Below are 15,304 nucleotides of genomic sequence, written 5' to 3'. Positions count from 1 at the left end.
GTCTTTCTTAAGTATCTTGAGTCAGGGATCAGTCCAGATTCATTGGAGTCGAAGCTCACACAACTGAGGAGTGCCCCCTCTTTGGGAGGAAAAATGAAAAATTGCCAAGATAAAATTAGGTGTTACCCCATGCACTGTAGCCTGCCAGGCTCCTCCCTTCATGGGATTTCTCAGGCAAGAATACTGGAGTGGGTTGCCATTTCCTTCTCCAGGAGAGCTTCCTGACCCAGGGATCAAAACAGCATCTCCTGCTTGGTAGGTGGATTCTTTAACACTGAGTCATCTGGGAAGCCCCAAGATGGTGACTTAACAAAGATAAATCTTCTCTGTGAAACAGCAACATCTGCATTTCTAATGCCTTTGAGTCTGGTAGAAAATTTTATAGCAAGAACAAAGCAGTAAAAGCCATCTCAGAATCTGCAAGACTCTGTGGAAGGGGCTCTACCTTTCAAGTCTTCCTATACAAATCTTTTCAGTTCCATTGCATATAAAAATTAACTTATTGCCACATAATGCATACAACTATTTTAAAATCTGTTTATAGTACATGGATAATTATCATATGGCATTCACATTTGTGAGACTGGTGGCCATGTACCTTGTTCAATTACACACAAATCAGAAAATTTTGTGCTGAGATATTTGATAATTCATGATTCCATAAAAATGCCACTCTCATGTCTGGAACATTCTGCCATATTGGTTTTAGCAAATATGAAAGTCAACTTGCACTTTTCATAAGCACCTAGCCACAAGAATGTCATGTGCAATAATGACAAATTCTGACTGCATCTGATTCTTTTATATGAAAGGCATTTGTTGAGTTTCTCACCACTTTGAAAATATCTGGTTTAGAATATGGTGACTTCTTAGAAGCCACCCCATGTCCACTACATTTTTTCCATTTCTCCCTTTTGTAGGTTCTATAGTGAAGCATTGGTGGGCACTCATGGCTAAAGGTCCTCAACAGTGATTAACTTCACACTTCCCTACTGTCTGGATGACTGGCTGTCTGGGATAGATGACCCAGAGCTTGCTATTCCCACAGTCATTTCCATAAATGTCAACTCTGTGTGGGAGTCTTAGGGGTGTGTTGAGCACAAAGGCTTGTTTACAGTGTATTGTTTATCAGGAGTATGACTGGGTCAAATGTAGTAAGCGATGTGCTATGGCTTAAGGCTTTGCTGGGTCCCAGCACACATGGAGTGGGTCTACCCAGTATGAGTTCTCTGGTGCTTGGTAAGGGAGGAGCTGTGTGTGAAGGCCTTCCCACAGTCCCTGCACTCATATGGCTTCTCTCCTGTGTGGATCCTCCGGTGCTGAGTGAGGTGGGTGCTCTGCCTAAAGGACTTTCCACAGTCCTGGCACTCGTAGGGCTTTTCCCCAGTGTGTGTCCTCTCGTGCTGACTGAGCGATGAGCTGTGGCTGAAGGATTTTCCACATTCATTGCACCCATAGGGTTTTTCCTTGGTGTGAATCCTCTGGTGTTCTATGAGGAGGGAGCTCTGGCTGAAGGCTCTGCCACACTGATTACACTCATAGGGCTTCTCTCCTGTGTGGATCCGCTGGTGTTGAATGAGTGGAGCAAGCTGGCTGAAGGCTCTACCACACTCATTACACTCATAGGGCTTCTCCCCAGTGTGGATCCGCTGGTGTTTGGTCAGGGATGAGCTGTGGCTGAAGGCCTTGCCACAGTCACTACACTTGTAGGGCTTCTCCCCCGTGTGGATTCTCTGATGCTGAGTGAGGTGTGTGCTCTGCCGGAAGGCCTTCCCACACTGCCTGCATGCATAGGGTTTCTCGCCTGTGTGTGTCCGCTCGTGCTGGCTAAGCGATGAGCTGTGACTGAAGGTTTTCCCACACTCGTTGCACCCATAGGGCTTCTCTCCTGTGTGGATCCTCCGATGCTCAGTCAGGAGTGTGCTCTGGCTGAAAGCCTTCCCGCACTCACTGCACTCATAAGGCCGCTCGCCTGTGTGTATCCTCTGATGCTGAATCAGTGGTGTGATCTGGGTGAAGGCTTTTCCACATGCCTGGCACTCATAGGGCTTCTCCCCAGTGTGGATCCGCTGGTGTTTAGTCAGGGATGAACTGTGGCTGAAGGCCTTGCCGCACTCTCCACACTGGTATGGCTTCTCCCCAGTGTGGATTCGCAGGTGCTGGGTGAGATGGATGCTCTGTCGGAAGGCCTTCCCACACTGACTGCACGTGTAGGGCTTCTCACCTGTGTGCGTCCGCTCATGTTGGCTGAAGGAGGATCTAAAGCTGAAGGATTTCCCACACTCGCTGCACTCATAGGGTTTCTCACCCGTGTGAGTTCTCTGGTGCTGGATCAATGGGGCAATTTGGTTGAAGGTCCTCCCACACTGAGTACACTTGTAAGGCTTCTCACCAGTGTGGATTCGCTGGTGTTTGGTAAGTGCTGAGCTGTTTCGAAAGCCTTTTCCACATTCAGGACATTCATAAGGCCTCTCTCCTGTGTGTGTTCGGTGGTGTTCAATGAGTGCTGAGCTGTGACTAAAGGCCTTTCCACATTCCTGACATCCATAGGGCTTCTCTTTTGCACAGGTTTTCTGTTGAGCATTTGAGTTTGAATTCTCCCTCTGTCCATGTGTTCCCCGCATTGGGGCACCTTGCCTTTCAGGAGTCATTGGTTGAGTTGGGAGATCTGGCCTCAGACTCAAGTTTTCCCCACACCCATTACCCTGCTGCTGCTCCTGTGTCGGTGTCTTCACAGGTGTGCAGGCCGCCTGCACCACACAGCTATCTGACTTCTCAGGGCCCTGTTCCCTGTTGCCTGCAGCATCTTCATCGTTAGAGTGCCACAGACTTTCCTGTAGGAACCCTTCTACCAGGGCACTGTTGGGTATTTCTTCAGTTACACCTTGCTTTTCAGTTGATAGCTTGCTTTGGGGTCTGGTTTCCAAATCTGAAAGAAGCAGAGAAATGGAAATGTCCCCTAATCCTGGTTCTGAAGGAAGTCTGTGTGTGTGTGTAGGGGGTGGTGAGTAGACAGAAGAATAAAACTTATAGTTTTGAAAGGTCCAAGGCACAGGTGGCTTTGTCCATTAAAAAGTACATTTTTACAAATCAGGGAAGGAAGCACAGAGAGTAATCACGGGTGGGGCATTGGTATAGGAGGTGTGGATGGGGTGTTCAGGGAAGCACAGAGAATGAGGGCAGGAGAGGATGCTGAGGAGAAAGCATGCATACAGGGAAACTGTCAACAGATGTCCTGGACCTGGAGTACCCCCGGCTCAGAGCAGAGCTCAATGGATGTGCTGAAGGAAGAAACAAATCCATTTCCTCCTCCTCCCTTCTGGCCCTGGGATCTGACTCTCTCTGTATGGCCATGGCCTCGGTGCCTGACATCCCCACCCTGACACTACACTGGCTTAAAAGTGTGATGTGGGCACCTTTCCCATTTGTTACACTCCAGTGAAAAGTTACATAGAAAAGGTCAAGCAAGATGTGGTTGGCAGAACAGAGACTCCCAAACATATCCATGTCCTCATCTCTGGAGGCTTTGAATTTGAGGTTACCCTTCTCACAGCAGAACAGGTGCTTGGTGAATGTTCCCTGAGAGACTGAGTAGTCAATTTGCTCTGAAGAACCAGGGGTGGGTATGGAGAGAGAAGCTGGGGGGTGAACAGGCTCCCCCCAGACTGCAGGGCTTTCATCTCACCTGGGCACACACCTTGGGGGCCTCCCTCGTCCGCTGCCCACAGCTCTGCCTCCTGCTCCAGCAGGGAGATGACATCCGGCTTTGGGAGCCAGTGTCCTGCTCAGGGCGAGACCCATGGAGTGAACAGCTGTGTCCTAGGAGCCTCCCTAACCCTCTGCCCACACCTTCAGTCTTCCAGGACCACGTGTCTGGGGTTCTGGGAGGACATGGTTGTTGTAACAGCTTCTGCCCTTCCTTAGAGGCCCCTTCCCCCTACTCAGTCCCTGACCCCATCCCTGGCCCCAGGGTGCCTATCAGAGCTCTGTTTTTTCCTTTGCCTCATGGCAACAATGACCAGTGTGGAGGGGACCTGGCTGCCAAACCAAGACAACCTAGGACCTTCTATGGGTGCCCGGAACACGGACTCTGCCTCTCCTGTTGGTCTCAAGCCCGGGAGAGGCACACTGTTAGCTTTCTCATCACCTTCAGAGGGGTCCATCTGTGAATGGAGGAAGAAAGAGGTATGGGAGGAGGAGGGGGTTCCCACCAGCACCAAAGGCAGATCCAGGTCTGCCCTGGAGTTCTGTGGTCACGGGACCGATATGTCCCTTTTACCCCAGGACTTTCTGCTTCTGGCATTGTTCACACGGATCTGTAATTTGCAACCAAAACACCATAACTGATGTTACCTACACTAAAACAATTGGGTCCCTGAAGCCCAAGTCACAGCCCAGGTATCCCCATTTAAGGCCTAGATGTACTCCCACTTTTATCCCAGGAAAATGAGAACCTGTGCTGGGGGCAGATCATCAGGGCATGGGGGTGGCCTCACCCACAGAGACCAGGAGCCCAAAGGTCTCCAGCATCACATCTCGGTACAGGGTCCTCTGGGCCGGCTCCAGATGCCCCCACTCCTCCTGGGTGAAGTCCACGACCACGTCCTCAAAAGTCACTTGCTCCTGAAACATCACACACACGCATCCTCAGAGTCCCCAGTGTGGCCGTCAGGAGGAAGCAGCTGGTGAATGGGGGCCTCAGCCACGTAGGTGAGAGGGTCAGGGGATTTGGGTCAGGTTTCCCTTGGGGGGCCAGGAGCCCTGCTGGAGGAGAGACTCTTGAGATGAAAAAATGAGGAGTAACAGTGAAGAGGATGGTGGTCCTGACATGCTGGGGTCACAGGAAGTATGCTTGCATGGGTGTCCCTCAGGGAGAAGGCAGGGAAGGAGCACCTAGAAAACTGTCAGGCTGTTTCTCTGCCTCAGCCTTTGGCCAAAATCATATCTGAGGGGTCTGTGATGTATACATAATAAAACAAAGCCCTCTTTAAGAGATAAGAGGGTCCATGCTGCCACAAGCCCATTTTCCAGAGACTGGGAGAACGTAAGTATCTTGCCCAAAGGTATAAAGCTGGTAAGCAGCAAGTCCAAGGGTTGAATCTGGGAGATTTTATTAAGAATCTGTTTACCGTGTAAATTAAATTGAAGTACATGAAGATCCATGCATTAGTGGAACGTCAGTGTGGTAGTGGGAGCATTTCAAAGCCATGGGGCACACTGGGGCAACTGGCCCTTTGGGGGAAAAACAGTAGCTCTCTACCTCACACCGTAAATAAATTTGAGAAATCTTAAAGAGATGAATATAAAAAAGGAAAAAGTTGGAAAAGTATAGACCATTAATTTAATAAATGGGTGGCACAGAAAGTCTTCACAAATAAAACATTAAAAGTCAGAAAGAAGAAAAATGAGTTTGGTAGGAAGAACTGTGTCTCTACCATCCCAGGATTACATAGCAAGGAGGAATTAGGATGGCAGATGGAATTAAGGTTGTTAGTCTGCTGACCTTAAAACAAGGAGGTTATCCTGGAATGTCCTCGTGAGCCCAATGTAATCACAAGGGTCTTTCAATGAGGAAGAGGTAGAAGAGTCAGCCTCACAGTAATGATATGTGAGGAAGACTCAAATGGCGGAATCTGTCTTAGAAGATGGAAGGGGGCCAGGAGCCAAGGGCTATGAGGCATCTAGAAGCTGGAAAAGGGAAGGCAGTGGATTCTCTCCTAGAGCTACCAGAAGCAACACAGCCCTGCAGACGCCTTGATTTCAACCTAAAAAGACGCATTTCAGACTTCTGGTCTCCAGAAGTATAAAACAATAATTTGTGTGGTTCTAAGCCACTAAGTTTGTTGGGATTTGTTACAGAATCAACAGGAAAATGATACATTCAGCAATCAAAATTCATGATTTCTAGATGACAAAGTCTTTACAAGCCACAAGGACCATAACAGCAGAATGAATATTTGCAACATAAATGGAAGGAAAAGGATTACTGGCCAGCACATGCGAAGAACTGACAAGTCAGTAAGTAAAAGGCAAACAACAGGACAGAGAGCCTGGCCCTTCTGAGAAGAGGGAGGCTGAGTACCCAGGCATGGATTACTTGCACACCTGGCAGGTTTTTAAAAATACATATAGTAGTTATGTTGGCAATTCCACCTCCCCATCCCCCCAAGAACTGCACTCCCTTGCTGCACTGTCTATACATGACAGACAACTGGTAATAGCCTAGACGCCTGTCATATGCGAGCAGCCAAAGTTAGTTTCTGGAAAACCTGCAGCCAAGCACAAGATGGGGGGCACTGATACACACAGCTGGGGAATAACCTTCCAGATGGAAAAATCCCAGCGGGTGGGACATCACCAGCACAGTGCTATTTATGTGAAACAAAACAGAGTTCTAATTCCTATTTGTCTGAAAACGTGTATATTAGCACCGGAAAATGAGGTGCAGAGTGACAACAGCGGCAGCTTTAAAAGGAAGCCTAGGAGGGACTGAGGAGCAAGGGGGACTTTCTAAGTCTGCTTGACACTTTCACAATGAGAATATCATTATGGGACTGTTGGTCTTAAAAAAAGTCAGCCAACTATGGAAGATATCAGAGTTTTGACACATTAAGAACTTTGAGTTTCTGAACCTTAAAAAAAACAAAATGTCAAAGCAAACATGTAGATGGTATTGAGAGATGCACATGGATTGCTCACTTAATAACCCCAGCCATGGGTAATCACATTCAGCCACTGTTCACCCAGGGAGGACGACAACGGAGTCGCCCAAAACCACCCGGACAAAGGGCTGAGCCAGGACTTGAACTTAGGAAGTCTGGGTCCATCGATTGCCTGTTGGCCATGGGGCTAAGCCAATTCCCTGAAAGACAAGTGAGAGAAAAAACAGGCTCCAGGGGTCAGAACGGGAGTTCTGGGCCTTGGGGGTAGGCAGGGAACTCACACCCTCCTATCTGGTTCCTCCTTGGACAAACTGAGATGGACCCCTGAGATGTCACAGCAGAATCGACTGAGGGAGCCCCAGGGGCTGGGAACCCCACGCCTCAGCTGGACCATCCACTGGTGTCCATATGTGCAGGCACCAGGCTGCACACTCACAAAATCTACTCAGTGCATAAACAGTGCCTGAATACAAAGAGGAACTGTGGAGAGAAAGAGCAATGGAGAGTGGCTAGAAAAATGAAATGGTGGGGATGTCCAGGGGCAGGCCCCCCAAGGACTGTTTCCTAGTCTTCAATTTTAAATATTGGGGTAATAGAAGTACCATATTATCCAGGAATCCTGCTCCTGGGTATATATCTGAAGAAAAAAAAAAACAAAACAGTAACTCTAAAAGACACATGCACCCCAGTGTTCACAGCAGCACTATTTACAATTGCCAAGATGTGCAAGTAACCTAAGTGTCCATCAACAGATGAACCAGTAAAGACTTGGTACACACATGCACACCTACAGACACTCACTGGAATGCTACTCAACCATAAAAAATGAAATTTTGCCATTTGCCACAACATGGATGGACCTGAACGGTATTATGTTTAGTGAAATAAGTCAGAGAAAGATAAATACTGAACATTCTCTCTTATATATGGAATCTAAAAAATAAACAAGTGAACAAACAAAAACAGACTCACAAAGAGAGAATAAGGCCAGTTTCTTCCATGATCAGGTGGGGAATTTATGCTTTTTTTTCCAAGGCACATGAGGTTTGGGCACTCACATCCTCCACAAAGAGATTTTCATATCACTGAAGCAAGTATTATGGATGGCCAGAGTGGAGGGCAGAGTTAAGAACTTGGCCATGTGGAGGGGGTGGTCAGGGACACAAGGCCACCCACTTCTTGGACCCTGGTCTCCCAGGCAGAATCCACCTCTGCTAGAGATTCTCCCACCAGAACAGCCAGTGGGGGGGGCAAGGGCGGGGTGGTGATGTGAAGACTGGTGGCGGATCCACATGGTGGAGATTCCAACCCCAGACCCAGGTGTCTTTGCACTGCACTCTGCCCCTCCGGCCTCATCTGCAAGTTGCTGGAAGCTCCCTGAGAAGGCTACTGGGAGGAATGAGGGAAGTCACAGGAAGTGTGCTCAGGACTCGGCACATAGTGGTTGCTTTACCTGCAGACCCTGCTTCAAACTATGCTGAGGGAAGGGCGGGGTGGTTTTCTTTTCTTTCACCAACTCTCCCTGCTTGCTCTATACTTTCCAGACTCATTAGATCTTGCTCAGTTATCTGAAGAGTCCTACTGAGCACAGGTCTGGACACTGCAGAGGCCGTGGAGACAAGACACACACACACACACTGCCTCCTGCTGCTGTGTGCTAGCTGCTGAGTTGGGGAGGGAGCAAAAATGCAAACCCCAGAAAGGCTCAGTGCTCTGGGGAAAGTGGGAGGGATGCTGCTGCAGCAGCAGCAGAGGGACCTGGAGGAAGAGGCATGAAGGAGCAGGACATACTCGGGGCTCTGGGGCCTCAGGGGTCGGAGTTCAGGCCCAGCTTGACCACTCCCAGCTGTGTCACTTGCCCCTGCACCTTGGTCCCTCCTCATCCAACCTCGTGGGACTGATGTGGATGTTGAACCCAGTGAAACGTGTCCAGCACTGACCAGGGTTCAGAATACTCAGTCTTCACCCGTTCTCCGCGTGCCTACTGTGTGCCAGTCCTTTGCACATGGTAAAAATGACCAGAACTGCTTCCCAAGGCCTCAGGCCCCTGCAGCTGGCCTAGGAGACCTGGCTCTCCGTCTTCCTGCCACACATGTGCCTGGTCTAAGCGCCCGGTGCGGTCCCACCCCCAGGCCTCTGCTCCTGCTATCCCCTCCGCCTGCAGCATTCTGCCTGTGGGCTCGAGCCCACCCTCTCCCTTCCTGCGGATCTCTGCCTGGGGGTCACGGCCTCAGGGAGGCCTCCTGGGCCCCAAGCCCACCCTCTTTGGGGCCTCATTTCCCTGCCCAACACATGGCACATTTACATTCCTCACGTGCTCTGTGAGCCGTGGGGCGGAGATTTCCTGTCTGTTTCCACACCTGCAGTACCTGTAACAGTGCCTGCTGGCGGGCAGTGCTCAGTACATGTTGGCCAAGTGACTGGAGGGAGTGTCAGCTGGGAGAATGGACCCTGAGCCCTGTGTCGAGAAAGTTCCAGGTCAGTGGGATGGATAAGCGATGTCTGCCAGGGTGGCACAGGGGAGGGGTTGGGGGGTGGGACCCAGCTGATCTTCTCAGAGTGTCAAGGTGAGATGTGGAGGGACATGGAGCTGACGAAAGCACAGACCGGGCCAGGGACAGAGTGACGGCAGAGGCCCCGAGGGCAGAACGAGCCTGGTGGGGACCACGGGTGGCACCTGAAGGCTGGGTGGGAGGGGGCACTGTACTCACCGGGTCCCCGGCGGTGAGGAGCCCAGCAGTCATTCCCTCCTCCTCGGGCCTCTTGCAGGAATAGTCAGCTCCTCTGTAGGCAGTTCTGGGGGGAAAGGGGATACAAGAGACTGGGCAAGTGACAAGTGATGAGTGACTCCAGGCCCTGGAAGGCCTGTGTGCATGTAGCAGGAACTCCGTGCCCAGGTGGGATGCAATAGGATTGCCGCTTCAGCGTGGCATTTCTTGAACTCCTGCTGTGCACCCGATGCTATTCCAGGCACTGTTGAAAGATGACCTCCCTTTCCCTTACTCATTCCAGACAGGGAAACGGATGGCCAGAGGGGCAAGGGGTGCAGCCCAGGTCGCACAGATGATTCCCAGGGTGATGACTCTGTTACTGTGCAGAAGGCAGAAAACCAGGCAGTACTGGGGTCTCTGGCACTCTTTGGTGTGCCTGTTTCTACAAAAGGTTTTTCTCTTATAAAATGAGGATGGTGACCCAGGACGGAGCTTATGAGAATTAAAATGTGAAAAGGAGACGTTCCCTGGTGGGCTAGTGGTTAGGATTCTGGACTTTCACTGCTGTGGCCTGGAGTTTAATCCCTGGTTGGGGAACTGAGATTCCATGAGCCATGCATTGCGGCTAAATAAATAATGACCCTGCCTATTGGCACCTGATTCTGCCCCAGCCACTCTGACCAGTTGTCTTCATTATAGTTCCCTGGATGGGAGTTATAATATTCAGTGATGTTTTATGGGCTTATCATCCTCTCCCTGACTCTCCTGTGGCATTCAGGGTGGAGACAATGTTGGGGATATAGGACAGGGCCTGGCACCCAGAACATGTAAACACTTGCTTGTTGAAGTAATGAAGGTACCTGGATGGTGCCTGGCATGCAGCTGATGCTCAATAAGATTTTAATTTGTCTGTTTCCTGGGTCCCAAGTGGATAAGATCAAAATCCGTTGCTTTGGGTCTCCTTTACCTTTATTCTTTACGGACAGACGCCCCTCAAGAAAGTGAGGTTCCACAGCTGACACGGTGGTGGGACCTCCTTCCCCACCTCCAAACCTCGGAGGTCTCGCCCAGTCCAGGGAGGGATGCAGGTTAGGCTGGCTCCAGGCTCTGAGGAGTCAGGCCAGCTAATCTCTACGACTATGCTCCTGAAGCCAAAGACCTTCTTCCCTCAAAGCCGTGACCCAACCCCCGCCCCAACTCCTCCCCTCGGGCACTGAGACACCCCTCCCGATTGGGCCCCGCCCACTCGGCCCCGCCCACACCGCCCACAGCGACCCAAACTAGGCCGAAGCAGTAAAAGGGATGTGACACAGGCGCGCGCGGCTATGGACACACCCTGGCCGGAGTCCCAGGGAAGACCCTGGACCCGCGCTCCGCCCGGCCTCCCCTACCCCGGCCAACCCAAACCTCACTTACCGCTGGACTGTAGGACAAAGACTGAGGCCGCCACGGAGCGCACTGCGCCTGCGTACCGACGCTGAACTACACCTCCCAGAGGGTGGCGCGCGCCACCGATTGTCTTCCCGCTTGCCACGCCCCCTCCTGGGTGGCTGAGGTTGAGGGGCTCTGAATCCTGGCGCCGCCTTGTTTTCCACCCTGGGACCCTCTCGTTCCGCACTCCTTGGAGGAATGCCAGGAGGAAGGCCACGCCCGCTGCTGGCCGAAATTGCGCCTAGCTGGGCGGGCGCCGAACTACAACTCCCAGAGAGCGGTGCGCCCACCTCCGGTCGTCAGCTCGTCCCACCCCGCCTGGGGCTGAGGCTGAGAAGTTCGAGCCCCTCTGACGCCTCACTCCTGGGACTGGAGCGTGTGGCTGCGACCGCGTTGGTCTGGGAGTGCGCCTGCGCGGAGGGCGCCGAACTGCGTCGCTCAGAGGGCCACACGCGGCTTCCCTGGGTCTCTCTATTCCCGCCCGTCGGGTTCTTCTGATACACGAATTCGAGTCCTGACACCTCTGTGTCCCCGTCATAAATATTCCGTGCCGCCGCCGCGGTGAGGAGCCTTTGATTGTAGCCCGGCGCTCAGTAGGTGCCAGTATTTAGTACACGGTTATAAGAAACATGGATATTTGAAAACTGCTTTACACACTGCTTCGTAACTGTCAGAACTGCGTTTCAGTAGCATCATAGTATTCACCCAGGTGGCGCTAGTGGTAAAGAACGTGCTTGACAATGCAGAAGGTGTAAGAGACGCAGGTTCCATCCCTGTGTCAGGAAGATCCCTTGGAGCAGGAAATGGCAACCCACTGCAGTATTCTTGTCAGGAGAACTCCTTGGACAGAGAAACCTGGGGGGCTACAGTCCAGGGAGCCGCAAAGAATGGGACAGGACTGAAGCGATTTAGCACCTGCACATGGTACGCAAAGCTTCCCAAGTGGCTCAGTGGTAAAGAATCCGCCTGCAGTGCAAGAGACGCGGGTTTGATCCCTGGGTGGGAAAGACCCCTTGGAGTAGGAAACTGCAACCCACTCCAGTATTCTTGCCTGGAAAATTCCACTAACGGAGGAGCCTGGCAGGCTAAAGTCCGTGGGGTTGCAAAGAGTCAGATGCCACTGAGCATGAATACATTAAAAGTTGACGTCCCCTCACATGACTGAATTCGCCATTTGGTGAACACTGGCCAAGGCCAACCAGGTGGCATGCCCAGGGTACAGCAGCCAAGCGTACAAGGTGAGACCGTTCACCATTCCCCCACTTGAGCTGGACTTATTTTCAGTAATGCATGTGAACATCCAGTGGAGCAAGAATCTAACCAAGGCTGAGCCACCTCACCTGCCTTTGCCCTTTTAAGAGGGGATTGATTGATTCAGATAACTTGGGGCTTGCATGATGGATCTGAAGCTGAGAAAAAGTTTCAAGCCAAGGGCATCTTTTCTTTGACTAAAACAGCTATTTATTTGGAAAAACTCTGATGCTGAAAACAGCAAACAATAAGAATTCTTATGTTAGGGGAAAAAAAAAACAGCTGGTGACATCTTTTTTTTACAAATAACAGGTGAAAAGATTTGGCTGGTTCACACATGAGTGAAAGACTTCAAATCTAGTAAGCCTTGTAACAGTGGTTGTTATGAGAAGATGTGTCTGATGGCTCAAAATTGGAATGCTCTCATGATGCAAGCTCTAGTTTTTCTTTTCAGATGTCATTTAGAGACTATAAAGGATCATATTTGTGATTGTCATACTGAAAGCTACTCTTCTGTCTGCTGAAGTAAGAAAGCTTTAAAGTGTTCATAAAATGTCTATTACCACTTCCCTCACCTGCAAATCCAAATGAAAAGTAAGACTGTTTTTCCTTTTTCTTTCACAAAATGTACCCTTTTCCTCCCCAGTTTCCTTTTACCAGATCAGAAGGCATGAAAACTTCCCATGTGGCACTAGTGGTAAAGAACCCATCTGCCAATGCAGGAGATAAGAGAGACGTGGTTTCAGTCCCTGGGTTGGGAAGATCCCCTGCAGGAGAAAATAGCAACCCACTCCAGTATTCTTGCCTGGAAAATCCTATAGACAAAGGAGCCTGGCAAGCTACAGTCTATGGGGTCAAAGAGTCAGTCACGACTAAAGCAACTTAGCATAAACTCTCTCATGATGACATCTTTGCTTAAAAAATTTGTTTTTGGCTGTGCTGGGTCTTCATTAATGTGTGAGCTTTCCTCTAGTTGCAGTGCAATGGGCTTCCTATCATGGTGGCTTCTCTTGTGGAGCATGGGCTCTAGGGTGTTGCTTTAATGAGTATTTTTCAATGAACTTAAGTGGCCATCAAAAGTACACAGGATAAACAAATTGTGATACAGTCATTCAATGGGAAACTATACAGCAGAGAAAATAAATGAAATTGAGTCTCACATATCAAAAAGGATAAATTTTGGGACTCTCCTGGAGGTCTAGTGGTTAGGAATCCACGCTTCCACTGCAGGGGTCTGGATTCAGTCCCTGGTTGAGGAACTAAGATTCCGACAGGTAACATGGCAAAACAAATAACAATAACAAAAAGCCCTACACAAAGGCGAAAGGATAAATCTTGTAATGATAAATTTATGGAGCAAAAAATGCAAGTTGCAGATGAAATGCTATGCTTTTATATGAATGCAAAATGTGCTTTGTATTGTTTTGAAACACACATTGTAAAGTTTCAGGAAACATGGCATGATTCACATCTCATTCAGGACAGTGGCTGCCCCCAGAGGAAGGGGGTTTGCTATTCCAGAGGGGAATGTTGTTCAGTAGCTATGTTGTGTCCGACTCTTTGTAACCTCATGGACTGCAGCATGCCAGGCTTCCTTGTCCTTCACTATCTCCTGGAGTTTGCTCAAGTTGGTGATTGTATCCAACCATCTCATCCTCTATCTCCCCCTTCTCTTTCTACCCTCAATCTTTCCCAGAATCAGGGTATTTTCCAATGAAGAGAGGGGAACAAAGGGGTTTAGGCCTGCAGGTTGATGTTCTTTTTCATTTTTTCATTCAGCTTAGGAGTCTTTTCACAGGTTTCATTAAATCTCTTACAAATTTTTATGTCTTACATATTTTTCTTAAAAGAAAAAGGAGCAGACATCTAACATTAAATTCCAAGCACATGAAAAATTGGATGCTGAATGTTGAACTAGTGGCAAAGCAGACCTGTGAAAGGGGAGCCTCTACATGGTCACCAGTTGTAGAGAAACATCTTGACTTTCATCTGGCGGGGGGGGGAGGTGGGGGGTGGTGGGGAGGTACTCAGAATCCCAAGTGTTGACCTTTGTGACTCTTAGAATGTTGGCTGGAGAAAATGAGTTAATCCTAGGATTTGAGAGCATGAGGTATTACATTGGTGCAAATGTAATTGCAGTTTCAGACCATGAATTTTAAATCATTATACTAGGCTCAAAAACATCTTTATTAATCCAAGTAGGAACCACTACAATCAAGATTTTGCCAAGGAGAAATAAGTTTGCTTATTCCTATAGTATAAAAATCCATGCTTTAGGATTCAATGCACTCTTGGAAAGCATTTTCTGCATCCTGCACATTGTGGAAGTGGTTTTTCTGCAAAAAGTTCTCAAGATGCTTGAAGAAGTGGTAGCTGATTGGCCAGAGGTCAGGTGAATATGGCTGATGAGGCAAAACTCTGTAGCCGAATTCATTCAATTTTTGAAGCATTGGTTGTCTGATGTTTGGTCAGGCATTGTCATGGACAGTTGAACCTTTTCTGTTGACTAATGCCGGCTACAGGTGTTGCAGTTTTTGGTGTGTTTCATACACTTGCTGAGCATACTTCTCCGATGTAATGATTTCACCAGGATTCAGAAAGCTGTAGTGGATCAGGCCAACAGTAGACCACCAAATAGTGACCATGACCCTTTTTTGGTGCAAGTTTGCCTTTGGGAAGTGCTTTGGGGCTTCTTTTCAGTCCAACCATTGAGCTGGTCATTGCTGGTTATTGTATAAAATCCACTTTCCATTGCATGTCACAATCCAATCGAGAAATGGTTCACTGTTGCACAGAATAAGAGGACATTACAAAACAACAATTTTTTTTTTGGTCAGCTCATGAGGCATCCACTGATTGATCTTTTTCACCTTTCCCATTTACTCCAAATGCCAAACAACCATAGAATGGTTGATGTTGAGTTCTTTGGCAACTTCTCATGTAGTTGTAAAGAATCAGCTTTGATGATGCTCTCAGTTGGTTATTGTCAACTTCTGATGGCCAGCCACTACACTCCTCATCTTCAAGGCTCTTGTCTCCTTTGCAAAACTTCTTGAACCACCACTGTATGTTCATCAGCAGTTCCTGGGCCAGATGCATTGATGATGTTGCAAGTTGTCTCCTCTGCATATGATCCATTTTGAACTCAAATAAGAAAATTTCTGGAATTTGCTTTTTGTCTAACAGCATTTCCACTGTTGTTGTTGTTGTTGTTGTTCAGTCGCTAAGTTGTGTCAAACATTTTGCTAC

At 49.0% G+C, this 15,304-nt stretch overlaps 1 protein-coding gene across 3 annotated transcripts; it reads right to left on the bottom strand.

Annotated features, from left to right (window-relative positions):
• Nucleotides 1-523: 523 nt before the first annotated feature.
• On the bottom strand, nt 524-11,255 carry ZNF135 (zinc finger protein 135). 3 transcript variants are annotated; one of them, XM_043900523.1, is made up of 5 exons: nt 10,790-11,255; nt 9,374-9,458; nt 4,497-4,623; nt 3,686-3,781; nt 524-2,929 (listed from the first exon to the last, which is right to left on the bottom strand). In XM_043900523.1, exons 2-5 carry the CDS (start codon nt 9,404-9,406, stop codon nt 1,212-1,214), a joined length of 1,974 nt encoding a protein of 657 aa, XP_043756458.1. In that variant the 5' UTR covers nt 9,407-9,458; nt 10,790-11,255; the 3' UTR covers nt 524-1,211. The 3 variants fall into 3 exon arrangements, with proteins under 3 accessions (XP_043756458.1, XP_043756459.1, XP_043756460.1); XM_043900524.1 differs by lacking the exon at nt 3,686-3,781; XM_043900525.1 differs by lacking the exons at nt 3,686-3,781; nt 4,497-4,623 and having other exon boundaries at nt 10,790-11,254.
• Between the last annotated feature and the right edge of the window lie 4,049 nt (nt 11,256-15,304).

This window comes from Cervus elaphus, chromosome 4 (genome assembly GCF_910594005.1).
Source record: "Cervus elaphus chromosome 4, mCerEla1.1, whole genome shotgun sequence".
NCBI classification, from domain to species: domain Eukaryota; kingdom Metazoa; phylum Chordata; class Mammalia; order Artiodactyla; family Cervidae; genus Cervus; species Cervus elaphus.
Note: the sequence above shows the minus strand (reverse complement) of the source record. Positions and strands in the feature narration are given on the sequence as shown.